The 25,824-nt window shown below is 32.4% G+C and overlaps 1 protein-coding gene across 2 annotated transcripts in view; it reads right to left on the reverse strand.

Annotated features, from left to right (window-relative positions):
- The window catches only part of CCDC171 (coiled-coil domain containing 171), a 402,279-nt gene that overhangs the window by 98,415 nt on the left and 278,040 nt on the right, over positions 1 to 25,824 (reverse strand). For both annotated transcript variants that reach the window (XM_003782870.3, XM_023509106.1), the window contains exon 24: positions 9,450 to 9,581. In XM_003782870.3, coding sequence (XP_003782918.1) covers positions 9,450 to 9,581 — 132 coding nt within the window. The remainder of the gene's footprint in view (positions 1 to 9,449; positions 9,582 to 25,824) is intronic.

Raw genomic sequence — 25,824 nt, forward strand, 5'->3', positions numbered from 1 at the left:
AAGTATTGAACACAAATGTCTTAACACTGTGATTAAGTAAATGAGGGGAAAGCTATATTAATTAGTAGGATGTAAGCACTCCAATTTGTACAAATAATCAACACATTGAATCCCACAAAGGCATAAATGTATTTATGATCTATGTATACATAACTTAAAAAAAAAGTGTGAGTAAATATACATTGGTTTCATAAAAGTAGTGAAGGAGAGAAATGGAGGGGGAAAGGAGGGGAAGGAGGAAGTTTGACAGTGGGAGGGTAAAGGTAGGACCACATGTATGGAGCATATTGCAAGGGTACAAGTCAAATCTGTTAAGGATTGAACATAAATGTCTTAACACAATAATCAAGTAAATGAGGCAAAAGCTATGTTGATTAGTTTGATGTAAGCTCTCCAAATTGTATTAAAAAACAACACATTGTACCCCACATATGCATAAATGTATTCATGATCTTTGTGTATAAGACTTAATAAAAGGAAAAAAAAATCAACATGGATAAAATTGAAAAAAAAATAAAGAAAAAAATAAAAATACCTGTAGTTTCACAATATTTATAACTATTATATATCAAACAAAACAATAAAAAAAATAGGATGGTCCCATTATTGCTTAAATACATATAGATATATTAAATATAAATGATATATGCCTTTGAGTTTGTCTTTATAGGTAAAAAATAACTATAAGACTATATATCAAAATTTAAACATTGTAACAATTATCTTTAAATGGCAGAATTTCAAATAATCATAAATTTGATTTTTTATTGTAATAATCCTGTAATTTTATAATTGTTAAAGAGCTAATTATTTTATTATCATTATATTTTTAGGAGATAGGGGTCTTGCTCTCCTAGGCCAGAGTGTAGTGGCATGGTCATAATAAATAGCTGATTTTTAATATTAGCAAAATTTTTATCAAGTTATATTATTTAAGTCAAATGTCATGTTACATCTAAGTATATTACATTATTATTATAATACTGTAATGTATATGCATAGTAATTCACCAGAATAAAAATTTTTAATTAGATATTTGTATTCTTTTTAGAAAAATACTATTTGACATATTTGATAAGATTTTCATTCAAAATGACTTATTTCATATTTAAAAAGATAATCAACTCCCTGAAAATTCACTTACATGGATGGAATAACACAAAGAAGAAAATATCTAAATGGTACAATCTTTTCAATGAAGTTGTCCAATATCTCTTTAATTTCTACATATTCCAAAAATTTCTTTCAGAGAAATTAGAAGGTTCCTACATTAAGTAGTATAACAGAGAATATATGTAAAAAATTACTAAGAGCAATTCTTGATACTTTTATTCACAACAGTTTAGGTACAGATATTTAAATTATATGTAAAAAAATTATAATAACACAGTTCTATTCATGATGCTCTTTTTAGTTGATGTCTATAAATACAACAAAATAACTCAAAGAAATTTCTGTGCCTGGGAAATATGAACAAATGTAAAAAGCCATGGTATCCCCAAAGTCATGGATATAAAACATAACTAAAAACCATACTGAGTAAGAACTATGTAATGCCATTGTGGGTTAAGAGTGATTAAAGGATTACTATATTTATAGCAAAGACTCTGTTGTTTAAAGTCTTCATAAATAAATGGTTTCACAGTGAAGCCTCTCTAATGAAGTGTTTATAAACATATTTACAAAATATATTGCACTTCCAGAGGTATGGTTATTATGTACTAAGCTAGGGGCGGGGAACCTTTTCATGTTAGAAGGCTGCATTAATTTAACTGTAATCAAATAAGGCTACATTCAAGAAACTTCAGTTAGATATATTTAAAATGTACATTACTCTACAAAACTCCAACTACTATGTACTTAATAATTTCAAAATATGATAAACTAATTGTTAATTTTAAAGTTAACTGACCTTTTAATGACTTTGTTGTGTCTGCATTTGAATATTTGGTTGCAATATGAAGGTCTGCAGTTTCAGTTGATCCTCTAGATGGGTATCAGTCATTTGTGACCTAAAGTGTGTCTTGATTTGAGTTAGGTAGGAGAACATAGATTTGCAGCAGGGGAAAAGCAAAAACATATTTTCTAGACATGTTGCTTACAGTGTAGGTATTCTACTGTTTTTCCATATTTCAACTGGATCTTTTTTAGCATCAAACATGTCTTTAAAATGTCATCTACTGAGAGCTCAATCAATTCCATCAGTAGTTCTTTAGGTTCCTCAGTGATATTAACTAGGTGAGCCTGAAATGCTAATTTGAGTGTGATGTCATGATTTTCAAAGTCAGTGAACCTTTCATGGAATTCTCCAACTAATAGGTCTACAACAGCTGTGTATTCTTCAAGTGATTCATATGTATCATACTGTTCATCAATGACCTTTGCTAACTGGAGGAAATGTTCATCTAAAATTTCCTTTTGAAGAAGAAATAGTTTGAAAAAAGATAGAGCTTTATGATCTGCTTGGATTTATTGCCACATATCATATATAGACATAGTTTTACCTTGCAAAGAAACGTTCAAGTTGTTTTGATTTGACATGATATCAAACTGAAATGCTGCATTCCTATAGAAATCTTTCAATACATTGCTGATTCTGTTCTTCATTAAAATTTAAATATCTGTTCTTGCAAAGATAAAATTTTGGGTAACACCTGTCCCTGAGGTAGTCAACATACTTTAGAATGATATGGCAAATCCATACTGAATTGTTCAACTTTAGTATGTTACTAAACTGATTATGATATCTGGCATTGCACAAATAGTTAATAATACCTACAACTTGTTGTAAAGAGTCACTTAAAATAGTATAATAGTTTCAGCACAGAGATTTTCTTTTTTCACATTAATATGAGAGTGAAATGGGCTTGGCGCCTGTGGCTCAAGAGGCTAAGGCGCCAGCCACATACACCTAAGGTGACGGGTTCAAATCCAGCCCGGACCCGCCAAACAACAATAATGGCTGCAACCAAAAAATAGTCGGGCATTGTGGTGGGGGGCCTGTGGTCCCAGCTACTTGGGAGACTGAGGCAGGAGACTCGCTTGAGCCCAGGAGTTGGAGGTTGCTGTGAGCAGTGAAGCCATGGCACTCTACCCAGGGGGACAGCTTGAGACTCTGTCTCAAAAAATATATATATATATATGAGAGTGAAATGTTTAAGTTACATTGTTTTCATTTCTAAGGTAAAGTTCAAGTTGTAGTTGAACCTTTCACCCAGAGGATGTGCTGAACATCCTCACATTGTGCACATTAGGTGAGATCCTACCAATAACCCCCCCTCCTCCCTCCTCTTCCTTTCCCCTTGCTAGACTATACTTAAATTTTTTCTTCCTTGTGGGTGTGTAGTTGTTTATAAATTGGTTTCTTATTAGTATTAAGTAGATTGAATACATTTTTTTACATTCTTAAGATACCCTACTAATTAGAATGTCTTTGAACTCTATCCAAGTAAACACAAAAGCTATAAAGTCTCCAGCTTTTCTTATGGCTGAATAGTACTCCATGATATACATGTACCAGAGTTTGTTAATCTATTCATGGGTTGATGGGCACTTGGCTTGCTTCCATGTCTTGGCAGTTGTAAATTGAGCTGCACTGTACATTCTGACACAAATGTCCTTGTGGTAAAATGATTTTTCTTCTTCTGGATAGGTATCTAGAAATGGGATTGTAGGATCAAATGGAAAGATGACTTTTAGTTCTTTAAGAGTTCTCCATACTTTTTTCCATAGAGGTTGTATGCATTTGCAATCCCACCAGCAGTAGAAGAGATTTTGCTGAAGCAAGATACAATGAGAAGAAGTGATAGTATCTGTTAATACTTTTTTAATCTGCGCAATGAATGCTTCATGTTTTCTTGTCATGGAAGGTTCACTATCTGTACCTTCACTAACAAAGTTTACCAAATTCATTCAACTTCATGACATTCATCTTGAAAGTTGTTGACAATATCTATTCCCCATGACCTGTTCATAAGAATTCCCAAAGCTAGTAACTCTTCATAGCAAAGAAAATCTTCTGTATATATTAAATGAAGTATAAGACCTGCATCAAGTTAGTAGTATCAGTTCCTTTATCCCAAGTAATCAAATAATATGCATTTTCTTTCTGAAGTACTACATGAAATTGTTCTGTGAAGTTGAAGGCTAATTGGTCCTGCTGATCAGTTATAATTTTCCTTGAAAGAGGCAGTTTGAAACATTAAGCATCCTATAACTTCAAGAATGCATTCATTCACAATTTCTACTTTCACAATTTCTACATCACCGAATGCCTACCCTTATTTCTCAAGTATATACCTTACTTTATAAATTGCTCCAGTGGCTTTATTTCCAGGTCTTATTGCTGCTTGGAAGAATTCCTTTGCTTTTGCTTTTCATCTTTTAATTTCAACAATACAACCTTCATATCTCCTCTCCCTCTAATTTAAAATATTTGTGGCTTTATGATTGTTATAATGCTGATGAGCATTGATTTTCTGTAATGTTGATATTGCAGTTATCACAAAGCAAGCAAATCATTTTATCCTTAGCAAAAATAAGAAAATATTACAATTCCCAATCCTCATTTAAAAAAAAAATGTTTTCTTCCTTTAGTGTTCTCTTGGTCTTCTTTGACATGATAGGCAGTTAAGCAGAAAGAATTAAAAAATACTGTCAAGCTGTGCAACTATTCACAGACTCACAGTGAATAGAAATAGAAACACAGTGCACCATTGTTAAAAGCTGATACAAGACTGGCAAACTCAACCCCTATAAACTCTCACCAACCAGACTCATGCAGTAGCAGCACCAGCCAGGTAGGAAAAGTTAGAATTAAATCATGAGCACAACAGCCACGAATTTAGCCCTTATAGCTTACTAATGTTCTAATTGTACAGTCAATCTAGGAGGATAATTTCATTGGAATTTATTTTATTCTTGGCTTTTTAATATGTTCATTTTAAAAATAAAATACGAACAAACAAAAAATGCATTAATAAAAAGATCTATAAAATTTGACTTCAGTCAAAAGGCCACATTTAAAGACCTAGAAGGCCACATGTGGCTGCAGGTTCTCCATCCCTGTTCTTACTACCCCTGTAGTAAGCCTTTAAACAGTTTTAAGAGATAGTTTAGAAAATATTTTCTTTTTAAATGGTGTGGGCCTACAAGTAAAAAAAATTATACCAAGTCTTTTAATGTTAAGCACAACTCACACAAGAGCAACTTCCTGAGTCATCTTGCCAGGTGTCTGAAATTGAGTGTTCATTCATCCATATATCCTGAGGATCTGCTCTGAGCTCTGAGCAGTGAACAAGGTCTACTTGCTTGCCTCAAGAAGCTTTCATGTTGGTGGATACCTATAGATATTGAGTATTTTCAATGTATCTGTCAATATTCGAAGCACTTCCAATGGTTTAGCCCACTTACCTATGAGTTGAGACCTTACATTATGAGTTAGGACCTTTTATTACCTTCATTTTACAGATGGAGAGGTCAAGACATAGCTTAAGAAACTTGAGCAGTTAACCCTCTTCTGGATTTCAATTCTTCCCATTATTTCCACACAAATGAAATTGTAGTCTAGAGACAGATTCTACCTTTATTTTTTTCTCTCTCAGCCATTATGAAAAAACAAACAAAAAGCCAATAAGCCATGGTTTATAGAAAGTAGTATGGTATCAATAAAAGCATGAATGAACGAGTAAACCTACTCATTGGATATGGATATGTGGTTCCTTCCTTTGTAAAATAAATAAAAGCAGAGTACCTATGTTCAGAAAATTATTGCAGGGATTACATAAGATTATAATATAAGGTGTTTAGCCAGATTCACTACTCAACAAAAGTTGGCTGTTGTTATTGTTTGTTTAATGATTATTTATCATTCATCGTTGAATGGGGGTGGAGACACAACCATTTGTTGGATAATGCATGGTGATGTCTGGCAGATACTATTAGCATTACATATACTAATTTTTTTAAGAGAAAGGTTTATTTTCAAATACTATGCACATGTGGGGAAACATAAGAATGATTTCCTATAACAATTATTGAAAAAAATACAATCCAGACTTTAAGATAATAAATAACAGCTATTAATCATAATAAAATGTGGTTCCAATATTTTTTGTTATAAAGTCCTCTGCATCAGCTAGCACCCATAGCACAGTGGTGATGGCGCCAGCCATATACACCAAAGCTGGTGGGTTTGAATCCAGCCCAGACCAGCTAAAACAACAATGACAACTGCAACCAAAAAAAAATAGCCAGGTGTTGTGGCAGGCACCTGTAGTCCCAGCTACTTGGGAGACTGAGGCACGAGAATCACTTAAGCCCAAGAGTTTGAGGTGAGCTGTGACGCCACAGCACTCTACCAATGGCGACATAGTGAGACTGTCTCAAAACAAACAAACAAAAGCAAAGTCCTCTGCATTCACACTATATTTGACCTTTCCATAACTAGTCTAATATGGATGTTTTTCATTTTTCTCAATATTGTAGGCAAATTCTAATTTGCTGTTATTTAGTAGATATGAGCATTGATAGTATAGCTGTAAACTTGCCTTCAGGGCTTACACAAAAGGTTTCACTGGACACATGGCCTCATTGGAATATCATATGATGTGGAAACGTAAATAGAGGGGCTAAAGTAGGCTATGCTTGGTCAAAATTACTTAAAGCTTTTGAAGAAATAGGGAAGAGGGAAGTAATCAAATGGAAAGACATGGTGAAAAAAATCCTAAATAACCTTCCTCAAAATAAAATACACACACATACACACCCTTCAAGAATAATGAAATCAAACTACCATTGTTTCCTTCCTTTTTACAAGGATCTTTAATGGCTATAATAATAAAAGACTCCATGCATTGCCTACATTCTCTATGCTAGGCATTGTGCTCTCCTTTACGTGCATTGCTTCATTCAGTCCTGCTACAAGGCTGAGAAATTGGTAACATTACACGTTTTACAGCTAAAGAAATTGGAGCAAAAAGCTAGCACATCTCAGAGACTGTCTGAACTAAATTTTCTCCTATAGGAGACACTGGTCATGGCCTCTTTTGGATTCAGAGAGAATAAATAATCCATTCATCCTCTTTGCTTTTCAATAAGGTTCACTGGTCTCCTTTCTTCAAGGATTATACCTATAATAAAGTTTGCACCACTGGAAAAGACAGAAAACTTCAGCTGCTACTGCTCTAGATCAGCAGTTCTCGACCTATGGATCATGACCCACAGGAACTGTATTAAAGGGCCGCGGCATTAGGAAGGTTGAGAACCATTGCTCTAGGTGATAGCTGTTCGAGTGGGCGAAATAGCTCATCCATTATCATACCCTTCAGAGATAGCCTCTCCTCATCATTATACAGAGGTCACCTATTCTTGTCTACAACATAGTATAACCTATGGCTTACACCTTCATACATGTACAATTAATATATTATAAATGGAAGAAAAATTCCATCATATATTTCCGAAGTATTATTCTTACCATTTAACAAATTTAGGTGTCTAAATTTTCTAGTGTCAGATTTACTAGTCCAGCTTCACCATCAAATACTATTAGACCTAAATTCAGGCTTTGGGCTCTGCCATTTCCTTGCTATTGATCTTATCTCTCGTGGTTGCTGCTGTTGTGCTTACTGTTATTCAATTATAAAATGGAGACAGTAGTATGTATTTGACAGACCCATTAAATAAATGAGATAATGTATTCAAAAAACTAAGCATGGTGCCTGGTACATAGTGAGAGTTCACTGAAATGGTGGCTATATTATCATAATTAATGTCTTCTAATTTTCTGACTACAATGTATACTATTAAACTACAATGTATTTTATAACGTATCAGTGGAATTTATCCAGATGTCTAGGTATGTGGTAATGTACATAGCTATTTTTCTTATAATCTGGAAAATAAAGTACCTTAAAGTATGGGTCTCTATATTTACCTCCTGTTATTCACGGACATCAGAACCCCTAAAAATGGCATTCCTAGGAATCAGTTTCTTTCCAAACCACCAAAACCTAGTTTGAGCAAAGCCTTTATTTATGAATTATAACAAGTACTAAGCCTTGTGTGATTCTGAACTGAGATAGCCAAGTAAAGGGTTATTTTATAATCACTAGAAAAATCTCAAATCATATTGCAATCATGGTTACAATGAATTCACAAATACTGATAACCAAAATTAAAACAGACACTTTAATCCCATCTTAAATAATGGTATAGTATTCTCCCCTATAATAGAAAATAAAAATATTTATGCTTAGTTTTATACTTATATATCTATTTCAGATATATTGATGAACAACATAGTGAAAGAAGAAATGAATATTTTTTTCTTTGCAGAGTATTAATTTGATATTAATAACAAATTAAATTAGGGTATGTAGCATATAAAAAATTAACATAGCTTCACATGAACTACCATCAATTTTGTACAAAGTTAAAATTCTACAGGATCATAAACTGAAGAATGAAAAAGATTATTTTAAATCTCAAAAAGTGATACAAAGACTAAGTTTAAGAGATTTCTCTCTTTAAAATATAGTAAAAAATGTAGAGTGCTACTAAACAAAGACATCTTTTGAAATACCAGGGCTCTTATAATTTACATATTGTTGATAAGCTTTTCTAATGATGATATTAGGCATTAAAAGGAGAATTAAATGCATATTAAATACTTTTTGTCTGATTTTTATAAATTAACCCCAAGGAAAAAAATGATCACAATAATACAATAGTGACGTAGAATAGAAAGATACCTATAGTATCCAGAGATTAATGTTTCTGAAACTACGTTCCTTTATTTAGTTTATTTTAAAGTTATTTGAGGTTTTATGATTGAGTATTTTGAGTTTTATAAATAAAATAACCCAGTTTGTACATATTAAAATGTTTACTAAAATGAAATATTACAGAGTAAAATACTCTTCAATACAAAATACAGGTAGGTTCTTGTTTTGCTGAAGTTAAATTACCTCATAAGAAATGTTGGCTATATTCTGGAATTAACACTGAAAAATTATAGGCATTGCTGTTAATAATTTTACTTTAAGTGATTTTTGAGTTTTTTAACTTTTTTTCTAAAGTGATTTATTTTAAAATAACAAGATCAACAATTTGAGACTAGTTTAAAAAGATAACAACCTAGTGTATTATTGTCCTCTGCTGATACGAAAGTATGTACTTTTAATATTGTTCTTTACCATAAAACACATATTTTCTTTGGTAAAATATTTCTCTGGATTATTTTAATAGGCTAGTTCTCTAGGCTTTAAAGGGAAAAAAAACACAATTTTTTGTGGAATATACTATTACATGGTAGAAAAAAATGAAGAAAAATTTATTTGCATCTCCTTTAAATTATTCACAATACTTTGAAGCTTTTATTCTCTCCAGTTAGTGCAATTTATTTTTCTACATGTCTCAGTAGCAAACAATGTTATTTAGACTCTAACCTGGCATGCTACAACCTCTGGCCCGCCCTTGAGCCCCTCCATTGCAAAGGTCTCCAGGTGCAGTTTGGGTAGCTGCAGGGTGAAGTCATTCCTACTTGCCGCAGTCCGTGACAGCGAGATCTGATCTCTGACCTAAAGGGAAAAAAACAGCATCAATGGTAATTCCCCTTCAGACACATTAACTGGGATGAACTGGGTCCCCTTGAGCCCACTGAGTGGACTTGCATTGATCGCTGGACCTGAAATCCATGAATAAATTTAGGACTAATTGATTTTTCGTTGCAAATAAATCTCTAATTCAGAGTGCTGGGGGAGAATGTTAAGAAGAAAAAGCATCCTCCTGCTTGAAATGAGGGTGGGGAAGAAGAGTCGCTGGAGCTCTTCTGATCAAGAGGTTTTAAATTATTTTTCCACAGCACCACCCTCAAAAGTAAAGGAAAGAAAAGAAAAAAATTCACAAAATCAAAAACAACAGCAGTCACCTAATTATCATTACACCTTCTCGATAATATGTTTAATTTAACTGATATTAACTGATAATATTGGACAAGATAGTTATTTAGCACTAGTCTTTTAAAAGAAAACTTCAATAAAATAAACCCTGGAATAAAAGCAAATATACCCGATACAAAAGGATACTTAAAGATATGCAAGTAAGAAGAGGTTTATTTGCCCTTTGTACGCTTCTAAAATTGCAAGATTTTATTAAACTTGAGTCCTGATGATTAAATACATATAAGCCAACTCAGTCACACAATTTCTAAATAATTTAATAGATAAAAATCAGGAATATTTATACTACATTTTAAGTATTCAGAAAGGTAACAATACAAACACATCACAGATCTAGCAGAAACACCAATTCTCTAGCCAGGACAGAATCACATGCAGTTGATATCACACTGCCACCTTCTGGACAAATGAGAAAATATTCCCTATATAATACAAACAAATGTTCAGAGGTAGGTATTTTGGGTTTTCATCTCCAAACTTAGTAAAAGCCTTAAGAATTCCACGGTTTAGTTTGCATTTAAGAGCACTAATCTCTTGTCTTTATCATTTAGTTTAATTTTATAGTTTTCCTGTATATGCTTATTAATATTTTCTGACTTGTACTTGAACAGATTTTAAAAATTTATCCTTTTGCTACCATGTTTGATAAATATTATACAATTACCTTAATGCCACAGGATAATAAGTTTTTTATGAGCAAAGGTTGAAAATAGTTATAAGTAAAAAAAAAACATTAATTAAATAAATATATTTATATCTACAGTTTTATATGAACAACTCCAAATGTAATTTTGGAATAATATCAGATAGAAAACTTCTTCCTCATTTTTCTGTTCTCTTTGGGCAACATGCAAAATGATTAGAATTATTTTTTATTATATGAATTAATTACATTAAAATATACACATTTCACAAAACTATCATACTCCATAGAGTTTCCTTAAACCAACAAATACACACAAATGATGACATCCTTAATTGTTTATGCTAATCTATGAGTATAAAAATCCTTATATTTCCCAAGTTGATTTGAAGACTTTCTGTCAATAAGAGAATGTCAAAGGGCATACTGTAAAACATATACTATGAAGCAATTTTTATAATAGTGTGAGTACTACATGTACCTAGAGTCCCAATTCAGAATGTGTATTTATCTGTAACATTCTCTACAGTCTTTAGTCAGGATGAGAATGCTATTAAACTTAGTTAGCATAACAAAATAAATCATATTTTATATTTGCTTTAGTTTTATATGTATGAATACCTTCTCTTGCTTTTTTTGTCACCAATCTACACTCAGATAAAAGAAAACATTAATGTGGATTAAGGTACTAAGAATTTATCAGCATCAAACCACTAGTGTTTTGCCTTCTACCCTTCTGAACCATAGTCAATAGATCTAAATATTTTACTGCACCCAGGCCAATTCATTGTTTGATGTTTAAAAACTCACCCAGAATCAAAGAAAATTTATTAAATTTGAGCCCCCAAATGAGATACTATTAGCTTTGAAAGTCAAGTTTAACTGCGATATTGATGATTCTCTTTTTTCTGTGACAAAATTCACTAGGGAAATCCTGGATGTCAAAGTACAAAAGCAGATTGCTAATACAGGGAAGGCGGGGGGAACCATAAGCAATGTAGGTACAATCCACAACACACTTCGTGTACTGGAGGTCCTTTAACCCGATTAGTGTCAGGCACCATATCTTATCCATGAAGCTTGACAGTGAACAGTAAGCCACATTTTATATTCTCTAAATAAACTTTAAGAGCAACATTAAGCTGGGGTATTTTGCATTTAAAATTGTAATTTTTTGTCATTTTAATATTTCTGCTACATTACTTAATTTGCTAAATTAAATTATTCTTTACATCAGATGGGGGGGAAAGCCTTTAAAATGCAGCTGTGTTTGTTATACCTAATGATGAACATCATAATTACATTATTTGAATAACATGTATGTGATAATACTTGAATTACAAATATCTTTTGATTGTTGATAATGCCAGTAAGAGACAGTGACCTACAATATGTATATAATTGATGCAATATCACAAACATGTTGGCTGCAATTTTAAGATTTTTCCACCTTTAAATTAAACTGAAATTTTGAGAGTAGGCACTTAAAATATTTTCCAAATATTCCTAAGAAAAAGTTTATAGAAAAATTTTAAAAGGATTGTTTAGGAATTCTTAATGAGTAAAAAGGAATGAAAATGTCATGTTGGAAAAACAAAACAAAACAGTGACACTAAGACAAGCAAAAACATAACAGTGCAGCAAAGGAGCAGAAAGGAAAGGTGACAAGGAACAAGGAAAACTGAAGGGGTGAAGAGAAGAGACTGTTCAGAAAGAATGCAGAAAGCAAGTCTGAAATTCATGGTGAACAGGACAAACAGGAGTAATAAGAAAGGACTCTCAATTTTGTTCACGAAGAAAATAGAACAGGAAGGCTGGAGAACAAAGTAACTAAAATTTTTTTTAAAGCGGTAATGCTGAATTTCTTTAGGAAATACTGCCCATTGGAAACAAAACTGTTCTTTCCAAGAATGAGAATCTAAAGCAAATTCCTTACTGTCAAAAATTTTTTACAGTAATATTAGAATAGTAAAATTTTTTTTCCTAAAAGGTCTACCTTTTAAAGTACAGATTTTAGTGTGTGTTATGATTAAAACCACCATTAGTCATCTTTCTATAGATTAAATTATAATTTAAAATTTTTTAATAATTTCAAAAGTTTTTCTTCAATTCTGTTTATAATACATAATTATTCGCCTTATAATTAAGATTATAACCCTTTTCAATTATTATTTATACGTGTGTGATAAAAACATATATTACAATGTATTTCTACTACAAAACGTGTGGTAGATCATTTTTAACATATAATGAAATTTTTCACAGAATTTCATAATAGAAATCGTAATTCTCAAATTTTATACATTTTTAGAACATTCTATAAAACTGTACAATTTATTATATTTTTAAAAGAATGAAGTAAAAATGCCTACATTCTCTAAAATTTTGGTTTTTAGAAAGAGCAGTTTACTTTCTTATTATATATGTTCAGAAAGCAGATATTTATAATAGACATTGTCAAAAGAAATAGATATATAAAGGAAAATAAATGAAACTTTCTCAAAAGTCAAAACATTGTCATGAAATATATTTACAATAGCTATATCTTATTCTATCAATACAATTCAGATTTAAGTGACTCATAAAATCTATGCTGTACTATTTCCATTTTTCTGATTAGCCTTTACTTACAAGTCACCAATCTGTTTTCTAATTTTCTATATTCCCATCATAACACAAAAAGGCTATTTCTTCTAGATATACCAACTATAAAGTTAAATTAGTCATTTTTAGAAAAATTACTCAACTCTTAAAATGTGATCTTTTATCATGCACAGCTATAAATCTCTCTAAACTCAATGTTGCATTTTTTAAAAAAGCTTCATGAAATGATTTACTAACTGTGTTTTTACTAGGATACTGACCCAGAAGTATTCAGAGTATAGGTGAAAATTGAGATAGGCTTAAAACACACATGTAAAAAAATATATGCATTGCCTGAATCCTAAATAACTGGGAACAAGAATGAGTATCAAGACTTTATATCATAGTTTGTCTAAAATTTTACTTACTGCAATCTACTATGGTCACCAATGTTTCAAAATACAACTTTTAATCTGAGATATTCCAATATAAATGCAGACCTGTACCATATTTCCTGTAACTGCTATTCTTATCAACCTGTGTTTATGTTATACTTTGCCTCCATGTTCCTGCCTTCCTTTGTCTTATCCCCTCCTCTGTACTTTTTCCCACTCCCACTTATTCCTTATTGCCTTTCCTCTTGCTTTTATGTTATTTTTCATCTTATGCATTAGAGTAGCCTGCATACTACTTTTCAACCTATGCACCAGAGAGCAGTGTATGTATGTATGTGCTCTCTCACACACACACACACGTGTGTCACTGTGAAGTTTTGAAACAGACTGTGTTACGGTCCATTATTTTAGTTCCAAGAAACACAGTTGACAGCATCCTTTCCGATTCACCCAGGCAAGTTTCAACTTGCTTGGCTTATTATCAGTGTTGCTGGGAGGGCTTCATTTGTTTCCACCTGTGCAGATTTTACATTTCTTGATTTTTGTGTATCTCAAAATTGTAATGACCCACATATTTTTCTTATCATTGTTCCTTAATAATGTAGAATAACAATTATTTACATTGTATTGGGTATAAGTAATCCAGAGATGATAAAGTATACTGCAGGATATCCCTGCAGGTTATTTTGTATCAAGGACGTAAGCATCCCTGAATTTTGGTGTCTGCGGGGGTCCTAGAACCAATCCACAGATGCTGAAAGATGACTATACTCTCTATACCACCTCATTCAATTGTGCTATCTGCATTGTGAAATAGCTACTACCATCTCTAATATGAGAATACTGAGTCTGGTGCTCTTAGCACCAAATAATAATGCCTCTTCATATCTACACATAAACAGTTAATAGTTGAAGAAAGTACTAAATATTTTGGTACTTTTATTTCTCTGCCCCCCAAAAAACATTTTTTTCCTTTTCTTTGTCTCCAGTATGGCAATCTTGGCAAAATGTTTAGGTTTTATAAATGTAGTTTTGTGATAAGCAAGGAAGAATATTAAACATCCTTGTTTTCCTCAGTAGTTTCCTTACACCTGCACACATTCTCATTCATTCAAACCCTCTCTCTATTAGTCTCTCTTTTTCTCTCTCTTACACATATATAATTATTACATAGAGAGACAAGTCACTTGTATAGAAATCATCCTCACATAGTGATCACAATCTCACATCCCAGGACATATGCACACCCACAGAAGGAGATCTTGACACTTTCTCAGAAGCAGACACTGCATTCACACCACCGCAAACACAGATGCATAATTTAAAAAGTGGGAGGTAACTTGCCTTCTTTCACTGGGACATTATTTAACCTAATCTATATCTTTTGAGCAGAGCTAGAACTGTCCAATGACTGCCAGCTGCTGTCACCAGAAAAGAACGCAAAGTCCACTACGACAACCATCCCATATATTGTAGTTATATGCCAATATGGAATTAAAAAATCGATCTCTTTGATCAAATTATCAAGCTAGATATATCCTAATTAAAAATATGAAAAGCTGACCATTCAAATCAAATTACCAAATGGGAAAACTGGGTGATTTGATCATTGATATCATGATAGATCTGTGGTGTATACTATATACCATAAACACACCTCACAACAAATTACCATAACCATTAGCTATTTAAACAAATACAAAAAGTCACACTTGAGAACAGAGAAATATATATCTACAAATTGTTATAGTCTTCCACAAAGACATATTTTCTTGCCTATGGTAAATTGCCTATGGTAAATTACTTCAAAGGATAAAGACAGGTACACACTGAAATGAGTTATTTAGATATGTTTGAGCTAAAATTTGCAAAACATAGTGATATTCTGTATTGTGTTACCTTTAATTTGTCAAGATTTTAAATCCTTGTTGAGCTGACATATCATTTTTAGCTTGGCTAGGTCAGAATGACACCGAACAATATGAATGATGACACACAAGACAGCTATATGGACAGAGTTGTCATCAGCAAGCCAAATCTGTTAACACCTGTGTGTCCAGCAGGTGTCATCTTCAGAAACCAGAATCAAGAAACTGAGAATGGAGGAGAGTTCAAATACCATAAGTAATACTGAAGGAGTCTTGATGAACCACTTAAAATTGGGTTTTTAGAGGCACAAGATTATGTTTTAACTTCTAAAATACTGTCAGCATCATAAATTAAAAATTATTCTATAGCCTTTGTACACCTTATAAACACACTGAAACCGAAAGTCAAATATAAATACATACTACTATTTATTCTGATTAACCAGTTTTAAGATAAGGTTACCTCTTTCTTCAGGTATTCTTACAACTGAAGTTAGACATTCTACTCAAGATCTTATTTAGGCAAGGTAAATATAGATACTATTTTAGCAATAAAATAAACAAAGTAGGTGACAATACAAATAAGACTTCTATTAGAATCTAGAAATGGCTTTGGTTATGTATAGAGATTTTATGGTGGCAAAGTTTGACTCATTCTACAAACATTTATTAAGTGCTTACTAGATACTAGGCACAGTGGTAGATGCTGAGAACTTAAAAATTAAGAAGACTGAAATCTATCCCTCAAGGACTTCAAACTTTAGTGGCATAATTAATCTCTCAAAATGTATAAATGTAGCCTCCCATTTATCTATGTCTTGTTTCTCCTGTCAATTGCTATACTGCCTTCTTCTTTGCCAGACAGTATTATGTTAATCAATCTCAAACTTTTATTTTTAGCCCTGAGGTTTAGACTTACACACCCTGCTGACCATCCCATTTAGGCATGTTTGGAAACATACTTAGGCTGTCAATTTTTTAAAAATAATAATTAATTCCTATATTACTGGTAATATTGGAAGCTTGATTGTAACGTTATTAGAAAAATTAAAGTATATGTTTTTAGGGACTGATGCTGGCAAACATGGTGGAAGTAAGGAACTAGAAAAGCCAATCTCTCCATAAAAGCATCAAATTGTCAAAAATTGTCAGAATTAACTTTTTTCAAAATTCTGAAAGCTAACAAAGTTTATAGTAAGCAGGCTAAAGCAAAATAACCTGCATCTCTGTATTGAAGGAAATCTCTTGCCAAAACACTGGTCCACCACTAACCTAACAGAATACTTTAGAGGCTACATATGACAAAGGATACAGACTTTACAAAATTAATTCAGGAATGTCACTGAAATAAACACAGATACTAGAGTAAGCAGCAACAACCTAGGAGATGGAATAGAATCTTATTTCTAGCAGAGTACTAATGCATAATATTCACTTTTAACAAAAATATATGTGTGTAAAGAAAAAGGAAAGTAGACCTCATTCTAAAGAAAAATAGAAATTAATGGAACTAACCCCAAAGAAAATAAAATATTGAACTTCCCACACAATAACTTTAAATCAATTACTTTAAATATACATAAAAAGTGAAAGGAAACCATGTACAAAGAACTAAAGGAAACCATGAGAACAACTTCTTCTAACCCAGCAAATAAGTATAAAAAAGAACCAAATAGAATTTTTGGAATTCATGTGTTTAACTGCTCTGGGAAAAAAAAAAGTTTAAAACCAGTGACCAAAGAATTCTGTATGTGACTAACGTGTCCTTTAGGAATGAAGGAAAGTTACAGCAGCCAGATGGTAGAATAGAATAGGAAGCTGTGGACTCTCCTTTTCTCTGTAGACATCCCGATTCAACAGCAACACACACTTTGATTCCCTTCATGAAAATTTCAGAAACAAGTTGAGAGGCTCCTGCACCCTCAGCATCACAAAACCAGTTACATTGAATCCAGTAGGAAAACTGAAGGCTTTCATTCATCATAATCTCCAAGCCTAGCACAACACTGTGTGATCAGGAGGAAACTCCTGCTCCCAGACTCTCTATGAGGAGAGAAAGAATTAGATTGCACATCCAATGTCCCAACTTTTCTAACTACTACTACAAGGACAGATTTATGTCTCACTTGTGTATGAGCACTGACATGACCCAAAACATGCTAGACCTCTGGGTGCTACAGAACACAAAGGCAAGTGGTTTGAACTAGAGCAAAGACATTCATAATAGTTCTCATCCAGATCAGTGCAGAAAAAAATCCCCACTTCCCAACTTCTCCCTTAGGAAAAAAAGAATTGGACAATACATCCAACATTCCCATTTTTCTAGTATTACTGGTGAGACTGTCCTTTGTTTTGTCTGCCTTGAGGCCCAAGATACTCTAGAATCCTGGAGCCTTTAAGAACAAAGATGATATTTTAGTCTAGTATCAAAATTTGAGAAGCTCATAGAAGCCCTAGCCAGGGTGAATGGTAATGGTCCTCTCCTGTATTAGACCATCCCTTGAAGACTGAGAGAGATAGCAGGTTTTTTTCTAATGCACAGAAAAGAAACAGGAAGAGTCAAGGAAAATGAAAATGCAGACAAACATAATCCAAAACAGGAATAAGATAAAACTCCAGAAACCAACCCTAATGAAACCAGAAATCATTCCTAGTAAGATGGAGGTGTATTAATTGCATTAATTACATGAGAGAGAATTCAAACTACTGTCATTGAAATGATCAATGAGTTCAGAAAAACAAAGCAGAGCGAGAATTTCAACAATGATATAAAAAATTTAAAAGAGAATCAAACAGAAATCTGAGGGTAGAATATAATAACTGACCTAAAAATTCAATATAGAGGGTCAACAACAGACTAGAATAAGCAGAAGAAAAAGAAATCAGTGATCTTAAACACAGATCATTTGAAATTACATAGATAAAGAAAAAAAATTAAAAAATAAAAATAATAGCTGAAGGGACTCACAAGGCATCGTCAAGTAGACCAATGTATGCATAATGGGAATCTGAGGAAGAGGAAAGAGAAACAATCAGAAATTTTTATTCGAAGAAATAACAATTAAATGCTTCCCAAATCTGGGGAAGGAAATGAACATCCAGATCCAGGAATCCCAAATAATGACAAGATGAAACTAAAGAAACTGATACTGAAACACATTATAATCAAATTGTCAAAAGTCAAAGACAAAGGGAGAATTTTGAAAGCACCAAGAGAAAAGTGACTCATTAAGAACAAGGGAACCCCCACAAAACTATCAGCAAATTTACAACCAAAAACTAGCAGGCTAGCAGAAAGTGGGATAATATATTCAAAGGGCTAAAAGAAAAAAAATGCCAACCAAGAAAATTATACCTAGGAAAATGAGTCTTTTAAATGAAAGAGAAAACTTCCTGACAGAAACTGAGAAAGTTCATCATGACTAGAATTGCCTTACAAGGAGTGCCAAGCAAGTTCTTCATGTAGAGACAAAAAGATGCTAAACAACAACATGACAGCATAAGAAAATATAAAATGCCTAGGTAAAAGGAAATAGACAAATACAGAAAAGTGTATTACTCTAATGGTTGTGAGTAAATTAATTCTAAAACTAAAGCTAGAAGACAAAGTATTAAAAATGACTATAATCAAAAATGTGTTAATGGATATATGATACAGTAAATTATAACATCAATAACGAAGTATGGGGAGTTGTTTTCAGCTTAAAACAAACTTATATTTTATATAATCCCCATGTAACTGCAAATGAAATACCGATTTAAGATACACAAAAGTAAAAGAAAAAATCAAAATATATCAATACAAAAAACTTAAAAAATAAAAACAAAAGAGAAATATATGAACTACAAGACAGAAAATGACAAACAAATGGCAATTATAAACTCTTCTCTACCAATAATTCTTTTAAATATAAATTGATTAAACTTTTCAATCAAAAGTTGCACAGTGGCTGAATGAATTAAAATGTGTGACCCAACTAAATATACACTGTCTACAAAGAGACTCATTTCAGATTTAAAGACACACATAGGCTGAAATTGAAGGGATTGAAAAAGAAAATCTACGTAGGTAGTAACCAAAAGGAAGTAGGACCAGATATATTTATATCATACAAAGTAAATTTTAAGCCAAAAATTGTCAGAAGAAATGAAGAACGTTACCCTACATATTGCAATATAAGGGTCTAGTCACAAGGAACAGATATAAATATATATGCATATAACATCCAAGCACCTAAATATATAAAATAAACATTGACAGAAGTAAAGAAAGAAAACAGCAATAGTGGGAGACTTTACACCTCATTTTCAATAATGGATAGAACAACCAGAAAGAAAATCAACAAAGAAACAGCAGATATGAACAACAGTATAGACTAAATGAAACTAATGGAGATATACAGAACATTCCTCCAAACAGCAGCAGAATACTCTTTCTGCTCAAGTACACGAATTCATTTTCCAGGACAGATCCCAAGTTAGGCCACAAAACAAGTCTTAACAAATTTAAGAACATAATATTATACTAAGTTATCTTTTTTTTCAACTACCCTGTAATGAAAACAGAAATAATGCCAAAAGAAAAACTGAAAAATTCAGAAGAATAAAGAAATTAAACCAACTTCTGAATGCCTGATACTATAAAAAAGATATCAAAGGGAAAGTTAGAAAACATCTCAGACAAATAAAAATAAAATACAACATACCAAAAATTATAAGATTCAGTGAAAGCAATGCTAAAGGAAAAAAAAAATTTTTTATGTTCATATATTTTGTTTAATTTTGGATTAATATGAGGGTACATGTAATTAGGTTACATTTCTAAGGTAAAGTCCAAGTTGCTGTTGAGTCCTTCAACCAGGTAGTGTGCCATATCCCCCTATATTATACCCATTAGGTGTGAACTTACCAAACCTCCTGTCATTGATTTAATTGTGCTTTTTTCTCATGTGGGGCTATAGCTGTTCATCTACTAGTTTCAGATTAGTACTGAGTACATAGGGTGTTTGCTTTTTCATTCTTGAAATGCTACTTAGGAGGATTTTCATTTACCCATTTTTTAAATACAAAAATTGCAAAGTTTCCATCTTTTTATAGCTGAATAGTATTCCATGGTATACATATAGCACAGTTTATTACTCCATTCATGACTCAATGGACCCTGGGGTTGTTTCCACATTTCTGTGATTATGAATTGAGCTGCTATAAACCTTTGAGTGAAAATGTCCTTATGATAAAATGATTTTTTTCTTCTGGGTAGATATCTAGTAATGGGATTACAGGATAAAATGGAAGGTTTTCTCTCCAAAAGGGCTGTACTAGTTTGCAACCCCACAAACAGCACATAATAGCATATGACAGCACGATGACAGCATATGCAATTTTGGGACCTTGGATTATTCTCACTGGAGTTAGGTGGTATCTCAAAGTGGTTTTGATTTGCATTTCCTGATAATTGCAGATGATGGGCATCTTTTCATATGTTTTTGGGCCATTTTGTCCTCTAGGGAAATGATTCTGTTCATGTCTGTTGAACAGTGATTAATGGAGCTATATGTGCCTTTCTTATTGATGTGCTTGAGTTCTAGTTCTGATGTACTTGGTTGTTAGACCTTTGTCAGATTCATAACATGCAAATATCTTGTTCCACTCTGATGGCTGTCTATTTGCTTTGTTGATTGTGCCCCTAGCTGTGCAGAAGCTTTTTAAACTTGATTGGATCCCATTTATTTATTTTTGTTGTTGCTGCAATTGCCAATGGTATCTTTTCATAAATTCTTTCCCAAGGCCAACAATATAGTAAAGAGTTTTTCCCATGCTTTATTCTAGAGTTTTTATCATTTTATATCTTAGATTTAAATCTTTTGTCCAGCATGATAAAATGTCAAATATGTAATTCAAAATGTAGATGACAAACAAGATGAATAGAGTTGAAGAGAATGTAAAAAAAACCAAAACAAATGAAAATAAATTTTTTAGGACATGACTTATTTGATATTTTAGTGAATATGAAAAACTCACTAAAGAGAAAACACAAGAAAAGATATAACAAAACTTAAATGAAAAGTCATTTAGGAAATAAATCATACAGTGGAGAACTTCAACAGCAGACTACACCAAACAGGAACAACAACAAAAATCAGAGCTTGAGACAAGGCTTTTAAATTATCCCAGTCAGTAAAAGATGCAGGAAAAAGACCAAAGAATAAAAACCAATCACTGACAGAAATATGGAACTATGTGAAATGAGCAAATACATGAATTGTAGGTATCCCAGAGAGAGAAGAAAAAAAGATGGAAAACTTATTTGATAGAATTATTGAAGAGAACTTCTCTGGTTCTCTTCAATAATTCAGATGTCCAGAAACAAGACGGTCATCAAAAACTGGGAAGATTCAAACCAAATAGGTCATCTCCAAGATACATAATCACCAACCTCATCAAGTCAAAATGAAAGAGAAAATTCTACAAGGTGTAAGTTTAAAGCACAACTAACCAACACAGGAAAACCCATTAGGCAAATGGTAGACTTCTCAGTGGAGACCTCAGAAGCCAAAAGGAAATGGGGATACATTTTTAGTCTTCTTAAATAGGACAACTGCCAGCCAAGAATTCTATATCCTACAAAACTAAATTTCATAAATGATAGAGAAATGAAGACTTTTCTAGCCAAGCAACACTAAGGGAAATTGCCACTACTAGACTGCCCTACACAGAAGAGCACAGTAGATACCAACCAGTATAATATGCCCAACAGTTAAAGCTCACAGCTCTTATAAAACAATAGTATAAGAAAGAAAACAAAACAGTAAGATATCATCCAACATGGTGAACAGAATGGCACCCCACATATCAATATTAACACTCAACATGAATGGTCTACATGCCCTACTTAAAAGACATAGACAAGCTGAATGGATGAAAAAAAGACAACCTATCTTCTGTCTCCAGGAAACACATCTAACCCAAAAGGACACACAAAGACTCAAGGTAAAAAGATGGAAAATAATATCCCATGGAAATAGAAAAGAAAAGTGAACAGATATAGCCATTTTTATATAAGATAAAATAGATTTTAAATCAACAAAACTAAACATAAAAGACAAAGACAGTTATTATACGCCAAAGGGAGCAATTCACCAAGAAGACATAAACAATCCTAAATATAAATGCACCTAACATAGAAGCTCCCTGATTCATAAAGCAAATTCTGCAAGCTCTAAGCAATAGCTGGGAGTTTTAACACTCCATGGACAGATCATTAAGGCAAAAAATTAGTAAAGAGACACTGGACTTAAATTAGACTGTAGAACAAACGAGCCTAACAGACATGCACAAAACATTCTACCCCCAAACTACTGAATACACATACTTCTCAGCAGGACATAAACATCTTAGGCCACCAAAAAAGTCTTAGCAAATAAAAAAAAACAAAATCAAATCATACCATGTATCTTCTCAGATTACAGTAGAATAAAATCAGAAATCAATTCATAAAGAACCACTCAATTCTACACAAAGTCAGGGAAATTAAACAACCTGCTGTAGAATGCTCACTGCATCAATGATGACATTAAGATAGAAATAAAATGATTTCTTGAAATGACTGACAAAGGAGACACAAACTTACAAAACCTAGGGGGTTCAACAAAAGCAATCCTAAGAGGAAAATTTATATTCTTAAATGCCTTTATCAAAAAAATGGAAAGATCACAAATTAACAACCAAAGCTCCTATCTCAGAGAACTAAAAAAAAAAAAAGAAAACAAATCATACCCGCAGCCTACAGAGAGAAATAAAACATTTTAGATTAGAACTAAATGAAATGGAAGACAAAGAAATAATACAAAGGATCAAAAAGATCAAAAACTTGGTTCTTTGAAGAGATAAACAAAATCAATAGACCACCAGCCAAATTAAACAGAAATAGAAGAGAAATGACTCAAATAAGCCCAAGCAGAAGTGAAAAAGGAGATAAATGATAATGCAGAAATACAAAGCATCATCTGTGAATACTATAAAAAACATCGTGCAAACTAGAAAACCTAAAGGAAATGAATTAATTCCAAGAAAAACACACTTTTCCAAGTATGAATCAGGAAGAAACAGAAATCTTAGATAGACTAATAATGACCTGCAAGACTAAAGCAATTAACAAAAAAATCTCCTAGTAAAAGAAAAGTCCTGGACCAAACAGATTACAGCCAAATTCTACCAGACCTACAAAGAACTGACATCCATCCTACAGAAACTATTACATAACACTGAGAAGGAAGGAATCCTCCCTACCGCATCCTACAAAGCCAGAATCTTGTTGATATCAAGACCAGGAAAGAGCACAACAAGAAAGAAGACTACAGATTATTATTCCTTATGAATATAGAAGCAAAAATCCTCAATAAAATACTAGCAAACCAAATTCAATAACACATCAAAAGGATAATTCACGATGACCAAAGGTGTTTCCTCCCAGGATGCAAGGATGGTTCAATGTATGCAAATCAATAAATGTGACTCCTCACATAAACAGAAGCAAACAACAAAGATCATGTGATTATCTCAAGAGATAACAAAACAGCATTTACTAAAAACCAGTGACCTTTCCCAATAAAAATCCTCAATAAACTAGGCGAAGAAGAAATATATCTCAAAATTTTATAGGCCTTATAAGGCAAATCCACAGTCAACATCATGCTGAATGGGGAAAAGTTGAAAGCATTCCCCTAAAAACTGGAATGAGACAAGGGTGCCCACTGTTACCACTTCTATTCAAAATAGTGCTCAAAGTCCCAAGTGAGAGCCAAAATAGTGCAAGTGAGAGCAAAAAAAATAATAATAATAATAAAGGATATGCAGATTGGGAAAGAGGAAATCAAACTATCCACATTTGCTGACAATATGATATTATACCTAGAAAACCCTGATGATTCCACCAATAGACTGCTAGAGTTGGTAAATAACTTCAGCGAAGTCTCAATTCATAAAATCAATTTATATAAATTAATAGAAATTCTATTTACTAATAATAGTCAAGCTGAGAGTCAAATCAAGGACTCAATGCTATTCACGGTATCTATAAAGAAAATAATACCTAAGAAAATACTTATGTGGGAAAGTGAAAAAGCTCCTCAAGGAGAACTATAAAACATTGATGAAAAAAATTAGAGATGACATAAATGGAAAGATATCCCTGGCTCATCCATTAGCAGAATCAATATTATTGAAATGTACACTCTGCCTAAAGTTATTTACAGATTCAGCACAATTCTCATCAAAATACCAACATCTTACTTCACAAACCTGGAAAAAATAAGCCTAAACTTCATTTGTAACCAAAACGACCCTGAACAGCTAAAGCAAACCAAAGCAAAAAGAACAAATCTGCAAGAATCACATAGCCTGACTTTGAATTATATTACAATGCTATGTAACCAAAACACAAGGAATGTTCATACATTGTTATTGGATGACTAAGTAGTACAACCACTATGGAAAACAGTGTGGAGATACTTCAAAGAACTAAAAGTAGACCTACCACTACTGGATATCTACCCAAAGGAAAATAAGTCATTTTATCAAAAGGATACTTGTACTCTAATATTTATTGCAGTATGATTCACAATTGCAAAGATGTGAAACCAACCTAAACACACATCAATTCATGAGTGGATTAACATATGTATACCATGGAATACTACCCCGCCATGAAGACAGATGACTTAATGCCTTTTGTAAAATTTTAGATAGAACTGGAGACCATTATCCTAAGTGAAGTATCTCAAGAATGGAAAAAACAAACACCACATGCACTTGCAATTAAATTAAAACTAATTGATTAGCATACATGTACACACAGGACTATAAAACTCAGTGGAAATCAAGCAAAGGAGGTAGAGAGAGGGGGCTGGGCAAAAAACCCTGTTATATGTAATAAATACAATAAATACGATTTGAGTGATGGACATATAGCCCTGGCTCAAAGATTACAAAATCAATCCATGTAATCAAAAACATTTGCTTCCCAATAATATTTTGAAATTAAAAAAATAGAAAAAAAAACATAAAATAATAATTATAAACTACGTTATGGGCAACAAGATATAAAGATGTAACTTATAACAATAAAATGAAGGATAGAGATGGAGCTATATTATAGCAAAATTGTTTTTAATAGTACTGACACTAAATTGACATTAATTTGAATAAGATGAATTAAGATGTTAATTATAATCCCCAAAGAAAACACTAAGAAAATAATTAAAAAGTATGTAATAAACAAAGAAAAAAGGAATCAAAATGGTATCTGGCAAAAGATATATCCAAAATAAAGGGGTGCTAAATAGGGAAATTGAAGAATAAAATAGTTTTTACAC

The sequence above is a fragment of the Otolemur garnettii genome, unplaced genomic scaffold (assembly GCF_000181295.1).
Source record: "Otolemur garnettii isolate 467f Iridium unplaced genomic scaffold, OtoGar3 scaffold00006, whole genome shotgun sequence".
Taxonomy (NCBI): Eukaryota; Metazoa; Chordata; class Mammalia; order Primates; family Galagidae; genus Otolemur; species Otolemur garnettii.